Below are 23637 nucleotides of genomic sequence, written 5' to 3'. Positions count from 1 at the left end.
TTACTCTCACAATGACTCACGCTGTGAGCAAACTAACCATTTGCTATCTAAAATTTGACATAGAAGGGATTAGTAAAAATACAACATTTCTTTATTAACAGAGAAATCCCATTGAGAGCTAGGCCTATTTTGAAAGTACACAAATTATACAAATTATACAAACACAACGTAATAATGACATAATATTTATAATCAATTTAAGAAAAGCAATTCACATTCCTCAACAAGGAGCAGGTAGCCTAGCGGTTAGAGCAGTAACCGAATGGTCGCTGGTTTGAATACCCGAGCCGACAAGGTCAAAAATATGTCGATATTCCTTTGAGCAAGGCACTCAACCCTTATTTGCTCCAAGGGTGCTGTATTACTATGGCTGACCCTGTAAAACAACACATATCACTCCACCCATCTGGTGTATGTGACAATAAAACATCTTACTAAATTGAACTGCCCTAGAGGTAACGGAGCACCAGGGTGCAGAGGTCTGCAGATCATTCCATACACAGGGTGCAAAATAACTGAATGCTAATTTCCCCAGTTCTGTAGAGATCAACGGGACCCTGTGATCAGGTCTGGTGACTCGTATAATTGAACAGTGAAGTATGGTACGGTGGACGTTTGTGCAAGAGGGCTATATAAACAAAAAGAGAGCAGTGTATCGATCTACGAGACGGACAGCTTACTTTCTGCAATAGAATGCAATGATGTGTACTGAACCTGTCACCTGTAATAAAGTGAAGTGTGGTGTGGTAAACTGAATTAAATGGTTTCAGTGTAGTGGCACCTGCAGTCGTATAAATGGTGTCACTGTAGTCTAGCAATTGCAGGAAAGTTGACTGATTGATCTGCTTTCTGCTGTTCAGAAAGAGTCATTATCTATTTCTAAAGAAGAAGCCCATTTTTATTCTCAACTCATCCATATGCTTTTTAAAAGATGCATTTTTGTCAATCCAGATGCCCAGATATTTATAAGCAGGGACACGATCAATGTGGGCACCATAACCCAATTACCAGTCACCTGATCCAGATTCAGATAACTTTTTTGAATGTGTAAAGATCTATCGACAGTGTTGAACGCTTTAGACAAGTCAATGAATAGAGCAGCACACTGTTTCTTCCTATCCAAACAATTTACTCCATCATTTAAAACCAGTGATGCTGCCGAGAAGGTGCTATGCCCTGGTCTGAAGCCCGACTGATGCACATTTAGAATAGATTTTGAAGTAAAGAAAGATCTTGGCTGAGCATTAGTCAAGGATTCAAACATTTTAGCTAGGCAAATAAAGTTTAGAAATAGGGGGATAATTATTAAAGTCACAATGTCTGTTAGAAGGACGAGGCATAACACACATGGTAAACGCTAAGCAATTCTGTACTACCAAGCAAAAAGGCATTAACTGCTCATAGCGTGGAACTGAGAAAAATGGCTTTCATTTCATTTTTGGAACTCCTGTCTATTTAAAATGTTATGGTTAGTTTACTCACGTTGCAAGGGTCATTACGAGAGAAAAATGTCTCCAAGGTTGACAGAAATGAGGTTGCACCAAAAATCTTACCACACCTGATCGGCTGTCATTCTCTCTCTCCACAGAAAAGTTGCTGCTCATGAAGCGGAGACAGCTGGAGCCATTATGGCCTTCTTCTTGTCCCTGGGTTTAGCTCTGGGAGCATCCCTCTCATTCCTCTTCAGAGGCCTGGTCTAAAATGGCGCCCTGTAGAGAACATGACCCCAAAACCCCAAATTGACCTATAAAACTTGCATGGTAACAAATTTAAATGTATTTGTCTCTTTTTTAAACAAACGATACTGATTCACCTCAAATCTGGTCTTCCAAAGAACGAAAGGTGGTACGCAGCTCAAGGCCAGGATTCAAACTGATAGCACTTTGTTGGCTATGCGCTATTTAAAGGTAATTTTCCGATTGTACCGACATATACAGCGTTTACCGTGAATGCGGTCTCCGTGAACACAGGAACATTACCTTTAACAGCCGGTAGTGTGAGGATTATTTTGTTTGAAAGCTACCAAACTAACTAAAACTGAATTAAGTAAAGCATTTGTGAAATTAGGCATCTACAGGTTCCTGCTATCCATGGGAGATCACATGCAATTCAGTGCTTCCCTTTTTGATTCTGTAGTATTCCAATTTGAATTCTTATGAAGCCATGAATCCTTATGAAGCCATGGGGTGGCAGGGAGCCTAGTGGTTAGAGCATTGGACTAGTAACCGAAACGTTGCAAGATTGAAATGCCGAACTGGCAAGGTAAAAATCTGTAATTCTGCCCCTGAACAAGGCAGTTAACTCACTGTTCCTAAGCCCTCATTGAAAATAAGAATTTGTTCTGACTTGCCTAGTTAAATAAAGGTGATTTTTTTAAAAATTTGCTCAATACAAAGCAAACACAATTTATGGCTATATACGTCATTTATTGGCAAATATATTTAATCAGTATGAGTGAAATATACAGTGTAATCAAATCAAATCAAATTTTATTTGTCACATACACATGGTTAGCAGATGTTAATGATAGTGTAGCGAAATGCTTGTGCTTCTAGTTCCGACAATGCAGTAATAACCAACGAGTAATCTAACCTAACAATTCCAAAGCTACTACCTTATACACACAAGTGTAAAGGGATAAATAATATGTACATAAAGATATATGAATGAGTGATGGTACAGAACGGCATAGGCAAGATACAGTAGATGGTATCGAGTACAGTATATACATATGAGATGAGTAATGTAGGGTATCTAAACAAAGTGGCATAGTTTAAAGTGGCTAGTGATACATGTATTACATAAAGATGCAGTGGATGATATAGAGTACAGTATATACATATACATATGAGATGAGTAATGTAGAGTATGCAAACATTATATTATATATATTAAGTAGCATTGTAGCATTGTAGCATTAATCATGAATAACACAATCCTTACAAGAAAGTGATGTGCAGTAAGATCGACTCAGCGAGATAACATTGCAACGAGCAGCACGTCAGATATTGAGATGAGCATGAATCTGCCAGTGGGAGGACCTATAGGAGGACGGGCTCATTGTAATGGCTGGAATGGAATAGATGGGAGTCAAACATGTGGTTGGATACCGTTTCATCCCGTCCTACTATAGCTCCTCTCACAGCCTTCTCTGGTATCTGTGCATGTGCATGGGGGCACATCACGCTGCCACAATGGGACCAAAACAGCTGGGGGGTCAAAACAAAATCATTTTAGCCTTGTCCATCAACACTCTTAGTTGTTGTGTAAATGTACCTGATATAGTGTTTACTTTGGGCATGCAACGTCATCTCACTGAGTCTACCTTTAGTCATGTGCCCTAACGAGCTGACAAAAACATGGACAAAGCCAAATCAGCTCCAGGCCATGGTCATTTTGACAGCCTCCATTTTTTATTTTTTATTTTATTTTTTTCTTTACCCCTTTTTCTCCCCAATTTCGTGGTATCCAATTGTTGTAGTAGCTTTTTGTCTCATTGCTACAACTCCCGTACGGGCTCGGGAGAGACGAAGGTTGAATGTCATGCGTCCTCCGATACACAACCCAACCAGCCGTACTGCTTCTTAACACAGCACGCATCCAACCCGGAAGCCAGCCGCACCAATGTGTCGGAGGCTACACCGTGCACCTGGCAACCTTGGCTAGCGCGCACTGCGCCCGGCCCGCCACAGGAGTCGCTGGTGCGCGATGAGACAAGGAGATCCCTACCGACCAATCCCTCCCTAACCCGGACGACGCTAGGCCAATTGTGCGTCGCCCCACGGACCTCCCGGTCGCAGCCGGTTACGACAGAGCCTGGGCGCGAACCCAGGGACTCTGATGGCACAGCTGGCGCTGCAGTACAACCACTGCGCCACCCGGGAGGCCCTGACAGCCTCCATTTTTGTTAAGAAATTACACAAAGAGCTTTGTTACAATGACTGTCGTTGCAAACTGCCATATCGCCATGATTTTTTAAAACGTTGCTTACGGTAGTGTATTGTTAATGTCTTAATGGAGTGTCACAAAAACAGTATGGTTTTACTTAAAATTATGACAGTATGATTAGCAGCCTTTAAAAGCCTACTTTACAGTAGGAGGAGATGAGGAACAATAGTGCGGAAAAATAAGTCCACCCCTAGCTTCAATAGCTGGTGTTGCCTCCTTTGGCTGAAATAATTTATTGTAGCAATTTCTTTGAACTGTCTATCAATCTCTTATATCGACTGGGAGGAATTTTTTCCCACTCTTCTTTACAGTACTGTCACGTTCGAAGGATTTCTTGCATGCACGGCCTGGTATATAATAGAATTCATGTTTGACTAAATGATGGCAAGTTGGCCAGGCCCTGAGGCAGCAAAGCAGTCCCAAACCATAATGCCACCTCCTCCATGCTTTACGGTTAGTATGAAGTTCTTCTGTTCAAAGGCAGTATTTTGTTTTCACCACAGCATTGAGGCCAAAAAACTCCACCTTTCACTCATCTGTCCAGAGCACATTGTTCCAGTAGTTTTGGTCTTTACCCAGGTGTTGTCTGGCAAACGTCAGTTTCTCTTGATATTCCTTTTTGAAAGCAGAGACTTCTTCCTTCCTGACCTCCCATGTTGGCCAAATTTGTGCAGTCTCTTTCTGACAGCACTTCGATATTGATTGTGGCAAGAGAGTTCTGTCGATGCCTTGATGTTACCCTGGGGTTCTTCGAGACTTGTATGAGCATCTTTCGGTCAGCTGAATTTGGTCGGACGACCTGTCCTAGGTAGATTGCCAGTGGTCTGTAATTTTCTCAATTTGTAGATGATCCATCGGACAATGGAACGATGCACTTTGAATTGCTTGGAAATGGATTGTAATGCCTCTCAGACTCACGGACATCAATAATCTTTCTTCTGAGGATATTTTGATATTTGCATGATGTTACCACACTCAGACCAAAGCAGACCAAGTTTCTAAACTTTCTGGAAGGTGGGACCCTCCCAGGGTAATCTATTGATTTCCTAATCATTTGCACCTGTTTTGGTGCACCCGATCCTAATTTTAGCCACTTTAGGTGATGGTAAAGGTAGGGGTGTACACATTTTTTCTGCATAAGGAAATTACATTTTTGTTTATTTTAATTGCATGACACAAGTACTTTTTTGTGTGTGATTTGTTAAATTGGGTTACCATTTATCAATGAACGTGGTTGGAATTTTACGAAATAGGCTTGACCCAGCATTGCATGCATGCAGCCGCCACTTCAAATGAATGAATGAAATAATACAAATAATTGAGGGTTGTTATCTACAAGTAAATGGAAGACTATCAGAAAAAGAGCAGTACGGCAATGATCAAACATTAATGCACAAGACTAGTGTTATATGGATCATAGAAAGCAAGTGAAACCTTAATCGAACATAGCACGAGCTCATTGCCAAGGCTCAGAACTATTTGAACGTTAAGCATTGTTAAATATCCAAGCTGTGTCCCAAAACTATCATTACTGAAGTTGCACTTGAAAACCTGTTATTTACCGACTGCCTCAGACCACTCGTAGAACATCTTAAGGGCGTTGTTAGATGCATTTTTTTTTCGGACAACTTCACAACCATTAAACTATGTAACTGTTTTCAAGTCACTTTTGGCCTCATGGTGAAATCCCTGAGTGGTCTCCGGGTCTCCGGGAACTGAGTTAGGAAGAACGCCTGTATCTTTGTAGTGACTGGGTTTATTGATACACAAAGTGTAATTAATAACTTCACTATACTCAAATGGATATTCAATGCCTGCTTTTTTTGCCCATCTACCAATAGGTGCCCTTCTCTGTGAGGCATTGGAAAACCTCCCTGATCTTTGTGGTTGAATCTGTTTGAAATTCACTGCTTGACTGAGGGACCTTACAGATAATTAATTGTCTGTGTGGGGTTTGTCTGTGTGGGGTTTCGATTTTGAAAGAACGTGACAAAGGTACCAAATGCAAATTGATATATGTGACACATATGTGGCTCTCTGCAAAATCACCGGATGTTTTTGGAACTACTGAACATAACGTGCCAATGTATGCTGAGATTTTTCTACATAAACATAAACTTTATCGAATAAAACATACATGTATGGTGTAACATGAAGTCCTATGAGTGTCATCTGATGAAGATCATCAAAGGTTAGTGATTAATTCTATCTCTATTTCTGATTTTTGTGACTCCACTCTTTGGCTGGAAAAATGGCTGTGTTTTTCTGTGACTTGGCTCTGACCTAACATAATCGTTTGTGGTGCTTTCGCTGTAAAGCCTATTTGAAATCGGACACTGTGGTGGGATTAACAACAATATTACCTTTAAAATGTTATAAGACACTTGTATGTTTGAGGAATTGTAATTATGAGATTTCTGTTGTTTGAATTTGGCGCCCTGCACGTTCACTGGCTGTTGTCATATCGATCCCGTTAACGGGATCTCAGCCCTAAGAAGTTTTTAATGGCTGGGTGAAGAACACTAGAGAAGGAACAGTGGTTGGCCAGTTACAGTTAATGTTTGTAAAGGAATCAATGGAACGGAGTCAAACCAGCCTCCTCTGTTGATCACGTCTGTAAAAGAATCAGCTACCTGAGGGCAGGTCTGCCTGTTTTTTTGTGTTCTGTTCTTTACAGAACCCCAATCTGTTGTGGGAACTTTTATATGATACTGCAATGTTGGTTCAATGGAATTTTGCCCTCAGCATCACAACACTCAATATTTGTATTCTACATTACCATGTAAAGACAGTTTGAGTTGTTTGCCACACAAATAGATAACATATTATAAGCCTTATCCTAATCATAAAGGCTCATACATGCTTTTAACAACTAATACCACTTCATAATTGTAAGTAAAGTGTTTAATGATAACTAAACTACATGTATCAAGTCAAATTGTATTTTTCACATGCGCCGCATACAACCTTGTTGTGAACTGCTTACTTACGAGCCCTTAGCCAACAATTTTCTTTAAAGTAAGTAAGAAACATTTGCTAAATAAACTAAAGGAAAAACAGTAACACAATAAAATAACAAGTACGGCTATATAGAGGCTATATTAAAGGGGTACCGGTACCGAGTCAATGTGCAAGGGTACGGGGTTAGTCGAGGTAATTGAGGTAATACAGTTGAAGTCGGAAGTTTACATACACCTTAGCCAAATACATTTCAACTCAGATTTTCACAAGACAATGCAACAGTTTTTCCTGTTACGACTAATCTAATGAGCTAACTCTCTTGGCTACTTGTGCTCGTGGGACAAAAATTAATGGCAGGAAAGTGGCCATATGATTCATTTTCCCAGCAAATTGGTCTGAAACAAAACAAAATCCAGATTGTGACTTTAAATGAGAGCCCAAAACCTAACTTGATATATGGACGCACAACTTTGACTTTAATTTAAATCATGTTTTGTTGACATCAATAAGGATTTGGTAAAACAAAGTGAGAAAGAGTGACAGATGTTGAATGGAATGTTTTAGTGATTGCATGACATGCAGTAGAAGAGTCCCTAGCCGACCTGGTTAAATATTTAAAACAACTTCCAATGTTTGTGTTCAAGGTGCATTTGATTTAACTTGATGCTTGCAATTTTGGGGCTATTCTATTTATTCCATACTAGGTAGATTAAATATAATGTAATGCAAATATTTCAGTCATTAGTCATTATTGAGGTTGTTGTCTTTTTTACCACTCCCATTGAACACAGATCACTTCAGATAAGTCCCTATTGGTCTTTGAACTTCAGCTGTTGAGACATCGCTCGCCGGTGAACATAGTTCTGACAGACGATTGCAAGTAAGTGTTTACACCTTTCCTTTAGTTTATTTACTTTTAGTCAAATGATTTGTATAATTTAGAGACATAATCTTTCCTCAGTTTGCCATATTTAGAAAGACCACACACTCACCAACACCTATCTTAGAATAACAGTACAAAGTAAAGCACAACTAGACCGTTTAGCTTTTCTCACACCATGTGGACACATTTGTCAGTCCAGCAATGATCAATAATATGGACAATTAGCTCCATTCTGCATGTTTCAGCAACTTTTCCTCTACTGTAGTGTCTTATTGTTTGGTTATGTGTCATTATTGTCGCCTGTTATTGTGAGTGACAGTGGACAAGTAATTATACACAGCATACATTGTTGAATATCGTTTAACTGCAGCTGACATCTACATGGATTTATTGTATTAATGATTGCACATTAGAAGACTTTGACAGAGAGCTAAAGCAAGTATCAAAAATATGGCAACATGTTGTATACAACAAGATAAAGCTTTATCCTTCCTCCATGAATTACATTTTGACAACAATACTTAATTTTAAAAAATGTAAATCACTTTCGTTTAACCAGGTAGGCCAGTTGAGACCAAGTTTTCATTTACAACTACAACCTGGCCAAGATTAAGCAAAGCAGTGCGACAAAAACAACGTACACATGGGATAAACAATCGTACAGTCAATAACACTTAAGACTTGTCTGATCACTCTATAATGACACATATTGTTTTATGACACAATATTGATATAGCTGATGTTTGGGAAGTAAGAGCTTTTAATTAGCTTTTTTACATTTCGTTCAAGGGAAGTACAATAAAGGTTTTCCTGTTTGCACGTTGAAGTCCTTCAGCTATTTCATCCAGGGCAAAAACTCATGGTCTATATCTTTATCAATCCAGTTAATGATTTCCACTCGGAATGCTCATGTGTACTAAATCAAATCAAATCCAATTGTATTTGTCACATACACATGGTTAGCAGATGTTAATGCGAGTGTAGTGAAATGCTTGTGCTTCTAGTTCCGACAATGCAGTAATAACCAACGAGTAATCTAACCTAACAATTCCACAACTACTACCTTATACACACAAGTGTAAAGGGATAAAGAATACGTACATAAAGATATATATGAATGAGTGATGGTACTGAACGGCATAGGCAAGAAGCAGTAGATGGTATCGAGTACAGTATATACATATGAGATGAGTAATGTAGGGTATGTAAACAAAGTGGCATAGTTTAATGTGGCTAGTGATACATTTTTTACATCAATTTCCATCCATTTCCATTATTAAAGTGGCTGGAGTTTAGTCACTATGTTGGCAGCAGCCACTCAATGTTAGTGGTGGCTGTTTAACAGTCTGATGGCCTTGAGATAGAAGCTGTTTTTCAGTCTCTCGGTCCCTGCTTTGACGCACCTGAACTGACCTCGCCTTCTGGATGATAGCGAGGTGAACAGGCAGTGGCTCGGGTGGTTGTTGTCCATGATGATCTTCATGGCCTTCCTGTGACATCGGGTGGAGTAGGTGTCCTGGAGGGCAGGTAGTTTGCCCCCGGTGATGCATTGTGCTGGCATGCATAGAGCCTTACATAATATTTTGTTACATGTTGAAATGCCATCAAATATTCCTTAAAATCAAGTCACACATTTCATTTTAACAGTGATAATTCAAATCTGACTCTCGCTTCTTGTGCACTTCAACAGCAAGAGTATCAGAAAATATTTCACAGCCTGATTATGTAAAAGAAAACTCATTGTAGTCGTAAACTAGGCATGCTAAAGGAACGTTTCTAGTGTATGCAAACAACACCTTTTTAGCCAGCAATAATATGCATTACATTCTCTCCTATAACTAGTCATTGAAAAATATACTTGTCTATTTAAGGGGGAAGAAGAAATGTGACATGATCTTGTAAAATCCAACTAGCACAGGAATAATCAATTGCGTAAAAGAGAAACTGCAGCGCAAGCAACAAGGACTTCTCCAAGAGCTCTTCAGCTCAGAATACAGTGTCGTGGAAATTTCCTGTATTACCAAATAAGGAGAGAGCAAACCACACACAAGTCAGAGTCATATTATAAAGTCCATCTTTAATTATGAGCTTCACCATAGCCCTGTGACTCTCAGATTAATTAATTGATCTGAGAGTGCTTACAAAACAGTTCTTAGTATCATTTATAGCCAAGACACACCCATCTCAACTCACATGACGAATAACAGATCTTAGGAACATTACACAAAGAACATTTTACTTGAAGAGGAGTATCCCATAGCTAGATAGCATTAGCTATAAATTATTGTTCAGTTTGGTCTCCTAAACTAAGTTCCTTATCTCGTTCTTGGTACCACTTCGGACCAAAACATTACCTCATCCAATGGCATATATCAATTTTAAATTCTAGATACACCCATCTCAAATACACTCCCTCCTGGACAAGCTCACCGAGACAGTGAGCCTCTTAGGTCATATACTAGATCAAGATAAGGGCAACCTCAGAGGGGACATGTAATAGTTACAGACTATTACTCGCGACATATGCATAGTTTCCTGAAACGAGTCACAAATATACTATGTAGGCCTACTGTCAGTATTTTTTTTTTTAAATAAGATGTCCACATAAGCTTATGTCTAATGAGTCAATATCCGGCCATACCGTGTATGATATCCGGAGGGAATCCACAAACGATTTGTGCATGTAAGAAAAATATGGATTTCACATTGTTAAATTATTGAGCATGTGCTGGAAACTCAGAAATGCACCAGAAAATCTGCTTTCAAAATGTGCTTTCAAGATCCGGATATGGACCTCAGCCCAGAGAAGTTTCATATCTTGAATGTGCTGAGAGGACTGTGGGTTAGAGGGATACGATTCTGAGAAACCGTTGTCGCCACACAATTGACTGTGACTTCATTGTGCCATTGCTAGATATGTTTGTTTATTTATTTACCTAGTTTTAACTGTTAGTTTGTTTTGCAAATATCTAATTTGTTGTCAGGTTAAAGCTTCTGTTATTTTCAAATATCAGTTCTGAGTCCATATCAAGAAATGTCCATGTGTGATATTCTGAGTAATATTATATATATCTAAAAGACGCATCTGGATTCAGAATTTGTCATCATATGGTGCATGTCCACAAAACTCAAAATATGCATTGGAAATGGTCTGTATTCTCTAGAACAGTGGTTCCCAAACTGTGGAGCGAGAGTGGTCGGCAGGGGGGCGCAGTGGTCCCCCCCCCCTAAACTTAGTCTGACTTAAAAGTTGTAATAGTAGAATGCACAAGGTGCAATTTCGAAATTGGGTAGTGCATCATCAGTTTTCCTCTCGTCATGTCAGTCATTGCATACCTTTAGAGAGCTATTCATGGAAATGTCCAGACCAACTAGCCCATGTCAGCTAACATTCTTTTGCTAGGTTTTTTAGCCCACATATTTTGTAGTAATTTTCGAGTCAGTCAAATATAAAATTCAAAAGGCACTCACACATCTGAGCAATCTCTTTGCAGGTGCATGGCAACAGTTGAACAAGATGAAGGACAAAGGAAACCACACACTGCTCTTGGTAGTATCACTGATATTTAATAAGTTTACGCATCGGCCTCACGGCCTTCGTCAGAGCTTTTGTGAATTTTTTACATTTAGCATCCTTATGTAGACCTAGCCCCACCCACATCCGTTCCACGCATGGAAAGGGGTTGGAGGCAAAGGAAAAACAAATAAGTGCTACCAAAAGAAATAAGCTTTTTGTCCTGAATACAAATCATTTTGTTTGGGGAAAATCCAACGATACACATCCCTGAGCACCACTCTTCATATTTTCAATCATGGTGGTAACTGCATGGTGTTATGGGTATGCTTGTCATCAGCAATAATAATTAGCCTAACATGACAGTAGCCTAAATTATTCTTCAAAATAACCCCACCGTCTTCAGCTGGAGCTCAGGCTTAGTGGTTCTCATTTGAACCCTCAATCATATTTTGTAAAGAAGAGTAACAGTGTGTTTTTGCACAATATCTTAATTCAACTGGGTCTAAATATTGTATGACATATCTGCTGACATATCTGGAGCCTAAGTTTAAACTGATGCAATTACCTAGATGACAAAGAACAGGCCTATATACACAAATGTACATTTACATTTTGGTAATTTAGCAGACGATCTTATTCTGACTTGTTGTTTATTGACTACAGCTCAGCGTTCAACACCATAGTGCTGACCCTGGGACTAAACACCTCCATCTGCAACTGGATCCTGGACTTCCTGACCCAGGTGGTAAGGGTATGTAACAACAAAACTGCCACGCCGATACTGAAAACACCTGGGCCCATCAGGGGTGTGTGCTTAGTCCCCTCCTGTACTCCCTGTTTCCCCATGACTACGTAGCCAAGCACGACTCCAACACCATCATTAAGTTTTCTGATGATACACCGATAACGATGAAACAGTCTATAGCGAGGAGGTCAGAGACCAAAACTGGCCAATGCTAAGAACGCAATAACACCTTTGTTGTTAAAGATTAGGCTACTTAAATTATGTACAAAATCAGGCCCTTTATTAAATATTAGGCCTACTTTTTTGTATTAGTCTTTGGATAGGCAAGATCAACCACAATTGCTTATCACTTAAGATTCTCTAAGAGTTATCCTAGCCATGATTAGGCTACTATTTATCTCAGTTTGGATTAAAAAAGAATAGGGGAGCCTTTTTCTTTCAAAAAATCTCTACTTACTTTCACAAAAAATTGTACCGCATGTACCTTGTATTCAATAGGGTAAATGTTATTTTGCTTGGGTGTGGCATTCGTCCATTGTTGAGCTAGTGAAACGGCTAGCTTAGTTAGCGGTGCGCGCTAAATAGCGTTTCAATCAGTGACGTCACTTGCTCTGAGACCTTGAAGTAGTAGTTCCCCTTGCTCTGCAAGGGCCGCGGCTTTTATGGATAGATGGGTAACGATGCTTCGTGGGCGACTGTTGTTGATGTGTGCAGAGGGTTCCTGGTTCGCGCCCGGGTACGGGCGAGGGGACGGTCTAAAGTTATACTGTTACACTAACACATTTTGATATTTCACAAGGACTGCCACGTCTTTGCAAAGCAACCCCTCATACCTATTTATTTCTGATATCACATGGGATCTTATCCAGAGCTAAAATCCTTTATCAAATCAAATGTATTTATATAGCCCTTCTTACATCAGCTGATATATCAAAGTGCTGTACAGAAACCCAGCCTAAAACCCCAAAACAGCAAACAATGCAGGTGTAGAAGCACGGTGGCTAGGAAAAACTCCCTAGAAAGGCCAAAACCTAGGAAGAAACCTAGAGAGGCACCAGGCTATGAGGGGTGGCCAGTCCTCTTCTGGCTGTGCCGGGTGGAGATTATAACAGAACATGGCCAAGATGTTCAAATGTTCATAAATGACCAGCATGGTCAAATAATGGTAATCACAGTGGTTGTTGAGGGTGCAACAGGTCAGCACCTCAGGAGTAAATGTCAGCTGCCTTTTCATAGTCGATTATTCAGAGTATCTCTACCGCTTCTGTTGTCTCTAGAGAGTTGAAAACAGCAGGTCTGGGACAGGTAGCACATCCGGTGAACAGGTCAGGGTTCCATAGTCGCAGGCAGAACAGTTGAAACTGGAGCAGCAGCACGGCCAGGTGGACTGGAGACAGCAAGGAGTCATCAGACCAGGTAGTCCTGAAGCATGGTCCTAGGGCTCAGGTCCTCAGAAAGAGAGAAAGGAAGAGAGAGCGAATTAGAGAGAGGATACTTTAATTCACACAGGACACCGGATAAGACAGGAGATATAGTCCAGATATAACAGACTGACTCTAGCCCCCCGACACATTAACTACTGCAGCATAAATACTGGAGGCTGAGACAGGAGGGGTCAGGAGACACTGTAGGCCTAACTCCTAGGTCCTGCTTAACATCACACAGCTTTCTCTCAACTCAATCCTGCCAGCAACGTCATTCCATTCTGTTGCGTCAGACATGACTACTCCTACTGACTTGAGATAGTTGTATATGTTTGATTTGGAGCTACGGTCTGTGTAAATACAACTGCGCCAGGAAAATGTATGTAGAATTATGCAACATTGATGCCTTGCACGTCATGGTACAGTGTACTGTGTGCTGTAGACCAACAATGCATTTGGATTTTAGTGCACAGTTCATGAGTTTTTAAGAGAGAGCTTTCCTGATTTTGCACAGTGTAGACAAGGCTGTACGTAGGCTATTGGTTGACCAAATGGTAGTGGGCTCTATACTCATTTGCTTACCGTGTAATGTTTAGAGGCTTGGAAGGTAGGGTTATTGCATTTATACACCTAAACTATTTGTTTAGATTTTTACATCTGCACCCTGTCTGACTGATCATTATAGCCTAGCCTAGTACATGCACAGTACTTTTGTGCAACACATAATTGTCTTGATACATGTGTAGCGTGGCATATGTGAGTGCTCTACTGCTGACGCTCAAGCCCCTTAAGTGCAGGGAGTAGAGCACTTGCTGAGTTGCATTTGCTAACCAGAGGAACACAAGACCTAGGCTAAATTTGAGAAAAGGAGACGGTTTTTAAAGAAAAAAGGTCTGTGAATGTGCATGCCTGGGTGAGGGAGGGACAGAGAGAGAGGGAGGGAGGGACAGAGAGAGAGAAGGGGGACAGAAAGAGAGATGGAGGGACAGAGAGAGAGTGATAGAGAGAGACAGGGAGGTGTGGTTCTCATTTATTTCACCCCAGAGACACAGGGCAATGAAAAAGGTAAAGTAAGGAAGTTATTGATTAGGTTGAATTGCATATTGTTAGAATGATTAATCTAATCAGACCATCCATTTTGACCAGTATTGTCCTAAGACTGAACACAGTAGGCTACCTTGTGAGATGTCATAGCCTACAGATCCCAATAGAAAATGTAATGAGGCCCGTACAGTTATTAAGCAGATAGAGAAAAATAATGTAGCTTATTCATTTTAAGTTGTTATTCTTTTGATACATCACAGCTCTCTTCCCCTTAGTGTGGGGAATATGGAAAAGCGTGTCGGGAGGCTGTGGGGCAGAGTAGACATTAAGATAGCGCCAGTTAGTCACTATAAGCTTCTGAAACGCACACATAGTTGTGCTGGGTGGAGTGAGGGCTTCCCTGATTTTGGGAGGAGTCAACATCTGAGTTCTTAGAATGTCCATTAGCCTACCTCTCAACTTTAAAAAATAATCTTGACAACTGTCTGGAAATGGGTAGTTGATGATACTGAGTCTGTTGCTGTAAGTTTTTGATCTCTCATTATCACATTGCATGATGCTCTCTCTGTCTAATGCCTTGATGTTTGGCAATATTACGAATATCAATCTTACATTGTACAGGAGCAAAAACAACTGTAGCCTAGGCTACTAGTCAGTATGCTACTGAATAGCATGCAAAGAGTCAGCAGATCTTCATTTCAGTCATTCAATTGAAGTTTCAGCACTGTGGAAATGTAGTCTAACCCTAGTTTTCAGATCTCATAGCCCCATATTCATTCAAATACAATTTTTTATTCCACTAGCCCAGTTTAAGGTCCTAAAACCCTCTTTGCATTTTTTCTCTAATGTAGTTGATAAAATAAAATGTAATTATATGAGTTTGTTTTCTTGTATTCCTCGACATGACTAAAGAGAAAAAAACATAATGTTTTTCAATCCAACCCATTTCTTTCAGGTTTGGTGCTGAAGTGTGGAAAAGGGTGATAGTAATCACTGAAGATAAATAATGACCGTCCACGAGCCAAAAGACAAGTGAGTAGCAGCCTCCTTTATGAGTTCAGTGTGTATGGTGACATCGACACATTTTGACAATGCGCCCTCAGATACAGTATCAAGTTTCTGTGACACACTTGGTTACTTCTCTGCACCAAATGGTAATGTAACCACTATGTTAGCCTTTGGATTGGAAGTGTGTTACGAGTTCCCCTAAGGGAGTTAACTCTTCAGGGACTGTGGTTAGCGGGCTCACCTTGAGGTCAGTCAGACGTCCAGGGTTCCCCCAGTGGTTGCACATAGTCCTACAGAAATGACTAGAATTTGCTTAATTAAATCCCCCACATTTTGTATCATAACAGTCAAGTAATTACCATTCTACCTTTATAATTTCTGTGGGCCTACATAATATGGTATTTTTTGTCAAATTACAAATAACGTCTGTAACCCTAGTTTCCTCTACTCTGTCATCCAACAGAAACAATGGCGTGTGGCTGATCTTTTTCATGCTGGGCTTAGGAACGCTCCTGCCATGGAACTTCTTTATGACAGCCACCATGGTAGAGCACACAATATTTTTTTATCATCTACCTTAAGATTGTGAATAATTAAAGAATATATTTCAACGATACAATGCCAGAGCTTTTAGTGAAATGTCTGTATCAATTTCTAAATATGTCTCAAGTCTTACTTTTCAGATCTTCTTGATAGCCAATGATTATTAACAGAAGTACTGATAACCCCTAATCTACTCATTATAATAATTAATGATGGTTTTAAATTAAATAGCATTTTATAGCATGCTCAATGTGCTTCACATAATTGTATATTTTATATATTATTGTATTTCTTCCACTAAGGATGTATAGCACCCACAAGGGTGATGCATGGCAGACATGTTGTGCCAGAACTATCACCACACATCAGCAATTAACAAAAATTAAGAGGCTGTCCTCTGTCTGTACAGTATTTTAGCAGCCGTCTCAGAGACCCCTCCCAAATGGGCACCAGCCTGTCAGGCAATGGGACCGGGGAAGAAGGGAACAACCGTAGCCTTTTGGAGGCCAAGTTCAATAACGTAATGACACTTTGTGCCATGGTGCCTTTACTGGCCTTCACCTGTCTCAACTCAGTCCTGCATCAAAGGTTTGTCCACCACCCCAACCACATCTTTCCTAATGCATTAAAGCACTACTCCAAAAGTTACATCTTGAAGATGCACTACAGCTATCTTTTACTTTTCCTGTTGAAAAACAATATACCAAGTATAAATGCAGTCATGTACACACACAAGAGCGAGATGGGTCCCATTATGTCTGGCGAAAACCAAACACTGCATTCCACAGTAAGAACCTCATACCAACAGTCAAGCATGGTGGTGGGAGTGTGATGGTGTGGGTATGCTTTGCTGCCTTAGTACCTGGACGACATACCTTAATAGAAGGAACCATGAATTCTGCTCTGTATCAGAGAATTCTTCAGGAGAATGTCAGGCCATCCGTCTGTGAGCTGAAGCTGAAGCGTAGTTTCGGTCGTGCAGCAAGACAATTATCCAAAACACACAATCAAGTCTACGTGAACATTGCTAAAAATCAACAAATGTGAAGTTTTGGCACACTCATTGGCTAGAATGGTCCCACCTGATCTCTCCTCCTCCCACCTGCCTTCCATCTTTGAGGACATGTATTTCCATTGTTAGAGCAGTCACTAGAAGTATCTTGCAAATATAATAGACCATCTTTGACTGGAGTAGGACTTTAATCTTTTGCTGGACATTTAATATGATAATGTGTGCATGTATTGAGCAGGCATGTTTAGATTTCCTTTGGGGTTCAACTTAGACAATTGTACCCTTTTTACACTATCTTGCCGACCCAAGCTGCACTGTACTAGAGCAGATATATTATTTTCACATTGTCCTTTCTAGGACGGTTCCAGCAACTACAGTGGCAACTACAGCATTTCAGCTTGGCCCTGATGTGTACACTGTGAAAAGTGTACTAGGCAGGAGAAACACTTGTAATAAGCATAAGATTGACCTCAGATATTTCACTTCAACTCTCTAACTCACAGGATTCCTCAGAAGTTTCGGATCATGGGCAGCCTGGCAGTGATTTTGGTGGTGTTTCTTCTGACAGCCATTTTGGTTAAAATAGAGATGGCACCCCTCCCCTTTTTCACGTTGACCATGATCAAGATTGTCATCATAAACTGTGAGTTTTTCGACCTTTCTACTGTCCCTTTTTTGCCTCCTTCCTCCCTCTTTTTAACGTGTCAAATCTTTTCCCCTTCAATCATCTGAGTTGTCCTGAAAGTAGAACTAGTCCTCAGCACCCTCAATGTAGTATGTCTTTATTTAAGATTTTACATTTTGTTCATTAGCAGACGCTCTTATCAAGGGTGACTTACAGTCAGTGCATTCTACTAAGGTAGATAGAACAACCACATATCACAGGCATTGCAAAGAATAACATTCCTCACTAAAGCATCTATCAGTAAAATCAGTGCTAGTAAGATAAAACAAGTGTTAGTGCAAGAATGACAAGTAAGGTATTCGTTTTAGGGGGGAATTCACAACGCAGAAGGTTGGTGGCACCTCAATTGGGGAAAATGGGCTCGTGGTAATGGCTGGAGTGGAATAGGTGGGATTTGTCTTGGAATATTCTAATCAAGTGAGAGAGACTTTGTCACTTCTTCAAACAATCATCTTTATTCAATATCGATTAATTATTGCAATAGTGAGCCTGGTCGACCCCACACCCTTGAGTGTTGTACCGAGTAACCTAACCTTTACACAAATGCAGAATACTATTTTTAGCTGACACTAAAAATGCTTAATCATGATTGGATCCACACATCCCATGCAGATTGGGGCATCATAAGCCACTCTGGGTTCATCCTGTCGTTATCTGCACGTGGGTTGTTGTCTTAACTCCACCCTGATTTAGTTTCCCAGATGCAAGGATGATTTTAAGACAATGAGGGATTGTTCTACTCCTTAGCTATCTCTAGTAAAACACATTATTGTCTATGTAATGCAGTCTTTAACTAATTTGTCAGCTCAAGCCATCTCTGGTGACCATACGCCCAGATTAGAGGAGGGGTGACCATAAAAACACAGACACTAGTAGAACAGAAAAGTCTTACTATTATAAATCAGGTAAATACATAATTCTTCCCTCACAGATGTCATCAAACACATGTGTTTGATGCCATTCCATTTACTCCGTTCCAGCCATTATTATAAGCCATCCTCCCCTCAGCAGCCTCCACTGATTCACAACTAGCAGGATAACTATAACTGAGTTTAGCTTTATTTCAGTATACAGTATATGGCAGCTAAAAGCTGAATTGCATGTACAGGAAATTCAAGAAAAATAAATTAGGCTAATCATGAAAATAAAGAGGTCTGAAGAGATCATGGACCAGAGAGTTGTTTGGATGTATGAGCGAAGGAAGCATCGATGGTCTGAGTGGAGGGAGCATCTCGATCACAGCTGGTCGGAGTCAGAGACAGACAGGTCAGTAGCTTCAGCTGCTTCTTTGTAGACATTTAGCAGGCTATTTTCTGTCGATTAAAGTTTGGCCATGTCACTTGATTACTACATTTGTATCTACCTTTCTAATTACTTTTAGAGTTTGGGACTTACAAATGTGTGCTTTTTATGGCAAATCTGCTCTGTGAGAATATCTAAGGGGCTTTTATATCATTATAATGCAGGGTTGTTAATAATAATAATAATAATCATTGGATTACAGATCGCCTCTCGGAACTCATTAAGAGCCAGCTTCTGTCTTCAAAATGCATTTAAATCCTTTATTATCCAAATGTTTAAAGTGCGTGTTGGCGACGGAGAGAAACAAAATGGTGCAGTTTGAGGTCATGAGACGGACAGTCAAACATTTTTTTATTAAAGACGATCAGAAAGAATGTTGGTACTTATTTATTTTGATCAACAGCCATGAATGAGTGAGTAACTCATGTGTATGTACAGTAGGTGCAGAGGCTACAGTATATGACTGCCCCATTATTTAGCAGACATCACTTGCTGCTTATATTCAGTCAACACATATATCTGAAGAATCTTCTTAGGGATAGGAGTCCAGCTAGCTAGCAATTCAATTAAATAATCATAAATATTATGGATTTTAAAAATTGATGTACAGTACATGTAAGTGTCTTATTTCAGATGAAAGCTTAAATTATTGTTAATCTAACTGCACTGTCTGATTTACAGTACCAATTACAGCGAAAACATGCCATGTGATTGTTTGAGGACTGCGCCCCACATCAAAATATTTTTCCATCGGCACAGGTGTGATACAATCACAAATACCGATTAAACAGCAAAGGACCTTGTGAAGATGCTGGAGGAAACAGGTACAAAAGTAGCTATATCCACAGTAAAACGAGTCCTATATCGACATAACCGGAAAGGCAGGTCAGCAAGGAAGAAGCCATTGCTCCAAAACCACCATAAAAAAAGCCAGTCTACGATTTGCAACTGCACATGGGGACAAAGATCATACTTTTTGAAGAAATGTCCTGTGGTCTGATGAAACAAAAGCAGAACTGTTTGGCCATAAAGACCATCATTATGTATGGAAGAAAAAAGGGGAGACTTGCAAGCTGAAGAACACCATCCCAGCCATGAAGCACGGGGGTGGCAGCATCATGTTGTGGGGGTGCTTTGCTGCAGGAGGACTGGTGGACAAAATAGATGACCTCACGAGGAAGGAAAATTATGTGGATATATTGAAGCAACATCCCAAGACATCAGTCAGGAAGTTATAACTTGGTCGCAAATGGGTCTGCCAAATGGACAATGACCCCAAACATACTTCCAACGTTGTGGCAAAATGGCTAAAGGACAACAAAGTCAAGGTATTGGAGTGGCCATCACAAATCCTTGACCTCAATCCCATCGAGAATTTGTGGGCAGAACTGAAAAAGCGTGTGAGAGCAAGGAGGCCAACAAATCTGACTCAGTTACACCAGCTCTATTAGGAGGAATGGGCCAAAATTCACCCAATTTATTCTGGGAAGCTTGTGGAAGGCTACCAGAAACGCTTGACCCAAGTTAAACAATTGAAAGGTAATGCTACCAAATACTAATTGAGTGTATGTAAACTTCTGACCCACTGGGAATGTGATGAAATAAATAAAATCTTAAATAAATAATTCTCTCTAGTATTATTCTGACATTTCACAGTCTTAAAATAAAGTGGTGATCCTAACTGACCTAAGATAAGGAATTTTTACTAGGATTAAATGTCAGGAATTGTGAAATACTGAGATTTAATGTATTTGACTAAGGTGTATGTAAACTTCCGACTTCAACTGTATACACCGCCGTTCAAAAGTTTTAGAAGACCTACTCGTTCAAGGGTGTTTCTTTATTTTTACTATTTTCTACATTGTAGAACAATAGTGAAGACATCAAAACTATGAAATAACGCATACAGAATTATGTAGTAAACAAAAAAGTGCCTTGATGATTGCTTTGCACACTCTTGGCATTCTCTCAACCAGCTTCATGAAATGCATTTCAATTAACAGGTGTGCTTTCTTAAAAATGTATTTGTGGAATTTCTTTCCTCCTTAATGCATTAGATCCAATCAGTTGTGTTGTGGCAAGGTAAGCGGGTATACAGAAGATAGCCCTATTTGGTAAAAGACCATATTATGGCAAGAACAGTTAAAATAAGCAAAGAGAAACTACAGTCCATCATTAATTTATGACATGAAGATCAGTCAATATGGAAAATTTCAAGAACTTTGAAAGTTACTTCATGTGCAGTCGCAAATTAAATCTAATGTTATTGCTCACTTATACATGGTTAGCAGATGTTAATGCGACTGTAGCGACATACTTGTGCTTCTAGTTCTGACAGTGCAGTAATATCTAACAAGTAATCTAACAAATTCACGACGACTACCTAAAACTCACAATGTAAGGGGATGTAATAAGAATATGTACATATAAATATATGGATGCGCGATGGCCGTGTGTCATTGGCAAGATGCAATAGATGGTATAAAATGCAGTATATACATATGAGATGAGTAATGTAAACATTATTAAAGTGCCATAATTTAAAGTGATACCTTTAATAAATCCATTTATTAATGTGGCCAGTGATTTGAGTCTGTACGTTGACAGCAGCCTCTCTATGTTAGTGATGGCTGTTTAACAGTCTGATGGCCTTGAGATAGAATCTGTTTTTCAGTCTACTGACCTCACCTTCTGGATGATAGTGGGGTGAACAGGCTGTGGCTCGGGTGGTTGTTGTCCTTGATGATCTTTTTGGCCTACCTGTGACATCGGGTGCTGTAGGTGTCCTGGATGGCAGGTAGTTTGCCCCCGGTGATGTGTTGTGCAGACTGCACTACCCTCTGGAGAGCCTTGCGGTTGAGGGCGGTGCAGTTGCCGTACCAGGCTGTGATACAGTCTGAAAGGATGGTCTCGAATGTGAGGGTTTTAGGTGACAAGCCAAATTTCTTCAGCCTCCTGAGGCAAGTCAGTTAAGAACAAATTCTTATTTACAATGACGGCCTACCAGGGAACAGTGGGTTAACTGCCTTGTTCATGGGCAGAACAATAGATTTTTACCTTGTCAGCTCGGGGATTCGATCTAGCAAACCTTTCAGTTACTGGCCCAATGCTCTAATCACTAGGCTACCTGCCGCCCCAATACATAGGTATTAATCTTGTCCAGATGGGATAGGGCAATGCGATGGCGATTGCATCGTCTGTGGATCTATTAGGGCGGTAAGCAAATTGGAGTGGGTCTAGGGTATCAGGTAGGGTGGAGGTGATATGATCCTTGACTAGTCTCTCAAAGCACTTCATGATGATAGTAATTTTGTTCAGTTACCTTAGCTTTCTTGCGAACAGGAACAATGGAGACCACAGACTGGGTTAGGGATTGATTGAATATGTCAGTAAACACACCAGCCAGCTGGTCTGTGCATGCTCTAAGGATGCGGGTAGGAATGCAAGGGTTAACACGTTTAAATGTTTTACTCATGTTGGTCCTCAGTCTTTGGTAGCGGGCTGTGTCGGTGGCACTGGTTTGTCCTATAGGCCACATATGTCTCATGTTTGAGCAGTTGAATTGTGACTCTACTTTGTCTCTATACTGTCGCTTTGCTTGTTTGATTGCCTTGCGGAGTGAATAACACTGTTTGTATTCGGTCATGTTTCCAGTTGCCTTGCCATGATTAAATGTGCAGGTTTGCGCTTTCAGTTATTTACCATCATTTCTATAAGGCACAACATAATCTGAAACACAACCAAGACAAACTGCAAATGCATCCAACAAGTTTGTAGAGTCACAAGTTTGATGTAGTCATTGTGTGCTAGGAATATGGAAACCAAATACAAAAATGTTGACTACTTTAATACACTATAAGTGAATTTGTTCAAATACTTATGACAAATACTTCCATTTCTAAATGGCAAAACAGATGTGTATGATAATACCCTCAAATTAAAGGTGACAGACATTCTGTACTGTTGCCTCATGAAACATTTGATCTCAAATCCAAAATACTAGAGAACAGAACCAAATTAAAAGATTTTGCTTCACTGTCCAAATAAATATGTAGAGTAGTGTACGAGCAGTAAATGGGGCAGATTGGGATCACTTAATGAGTAGTCATTAATTCATCAAGCGATAATTCCTTGCTGTATGACTGGACTCTGGTCAGAATTATGACTGTTTTTTTTTTACAACCTCTTCAGCCTTTGGAGCTATCCTGCAGGGCAGTCTGTTTGGCATGGCAGGCCAGCTGCCTACCAAATACACCACACCCATCATGAGTGGGCAAGGCCTGGCGGGAACTTTTGCTGCCTTCTCCATGATCTGTGCTATCTCAAGTAAGTCTGAGAGGTGATACAGGGGTGGGGGGCAACAGTGGCATTCCAAAGTCAACTCTCTCTCTCGCTCTCTCACTCTCTCTCTCTCCTTCCCCAGGTGGCTCGGAGATAAATGACGCTGCTTTTGGATACTTCATCACAGCCTGTGTAGTGATCTTATTGGCCATAATATCCTATGTGGTCCTCCCTAAACTGGTAATAACTCAACTCTGGATTTTAAGTTATTACATCAATTTGTC

The 23637-nt window shown here is 40.2% G+C and overlaps 2 protein-coding genes across 10 annotated transcripts in view; both read left to right on the top strand.

Annotated features, from left to right (window-relative positions):
- LOC118940405 (equilibrative nucleoside transporter 1-like) overlaps positions 1-1764 on the top strand; it is a 35981-nt gene extending 34217 nt beyond the window's left edge. For all 7 annotated transcript variants that reach the window (XM_036949811.1, XM_036949815.1, XM_036949814.1 and 4 more), the window contains one exon: positions 1589-1764. In XM_036949811.1, coding sequence (XP_036805706.1) covers positions 1589-1700 — 112 coding nt within the window. In that variant the 3' untranslated portion in view covers positions 1701-1764. The remainder of the gene's footprint in view (positions 1-1588) is intronic.
- Positions 1765-7564: 5800 nt separating this feature from the next.
- Positions 7565-23637, top strand: part of LOC110493839 (equilibrative nucleoside transporter 1) — a 28612-nt gene continuing 12539 nt past the window's right edge. The window contains exons 1-8 of one of the 3 annotated variants that reach the window (XM_036949805.1): positions 7565-7789; positions 11973-12054; positions 15478-15554; positions 15994-16075; positions 16483-16661; positions 17589-17728; positions 23264-23398; positions 23496-23593. In XM_036949805.1, coding sequence (XP_036805700.1) covers positions 15529-15554; positions 15994-16075; positions 16483-16661; positions 17589-17728; positions 23264-23398; positions 23496-23593 — 660 coding nt within the window. In that variant the 5' untranslated portion in view covers positions 7565-7789; positions 11973-12054; positions 15478-15528. Of the gene's footprint in view, positions 7790-11972; positions 12061-15477; positions 15555-15993; positions 16076-16482; positions 16662-17588; positions 17729-23263; positions 23399-23495; positions 23594-23637 lie in introns of all 3 variants that reach the window. The other 2 variants (XM_036949804.1, XM_036949806.1) reach the window with 2 other exon arrangements.

The sequence above is a fragment of the Oncorhynchus mykiss genome, chromosome 17, assembly GCF_013265735.2.
Source record: "Oncorhynchus mykiss isolate Arlee chromosome 17, USDA_OmykA_1.1, whole genome shotgun sequence".
NCBI lineage: Eukaryota > Metazoa > Chordata > Actinopteri > Salmoniformes > Salmonidae > Oncorhynchus > Oncorhynchus mykiss.
Note: the sequence above shows the minus strand (reverse complement) of the source record. Positions and strands in the feature narration are given on the sequence as shown.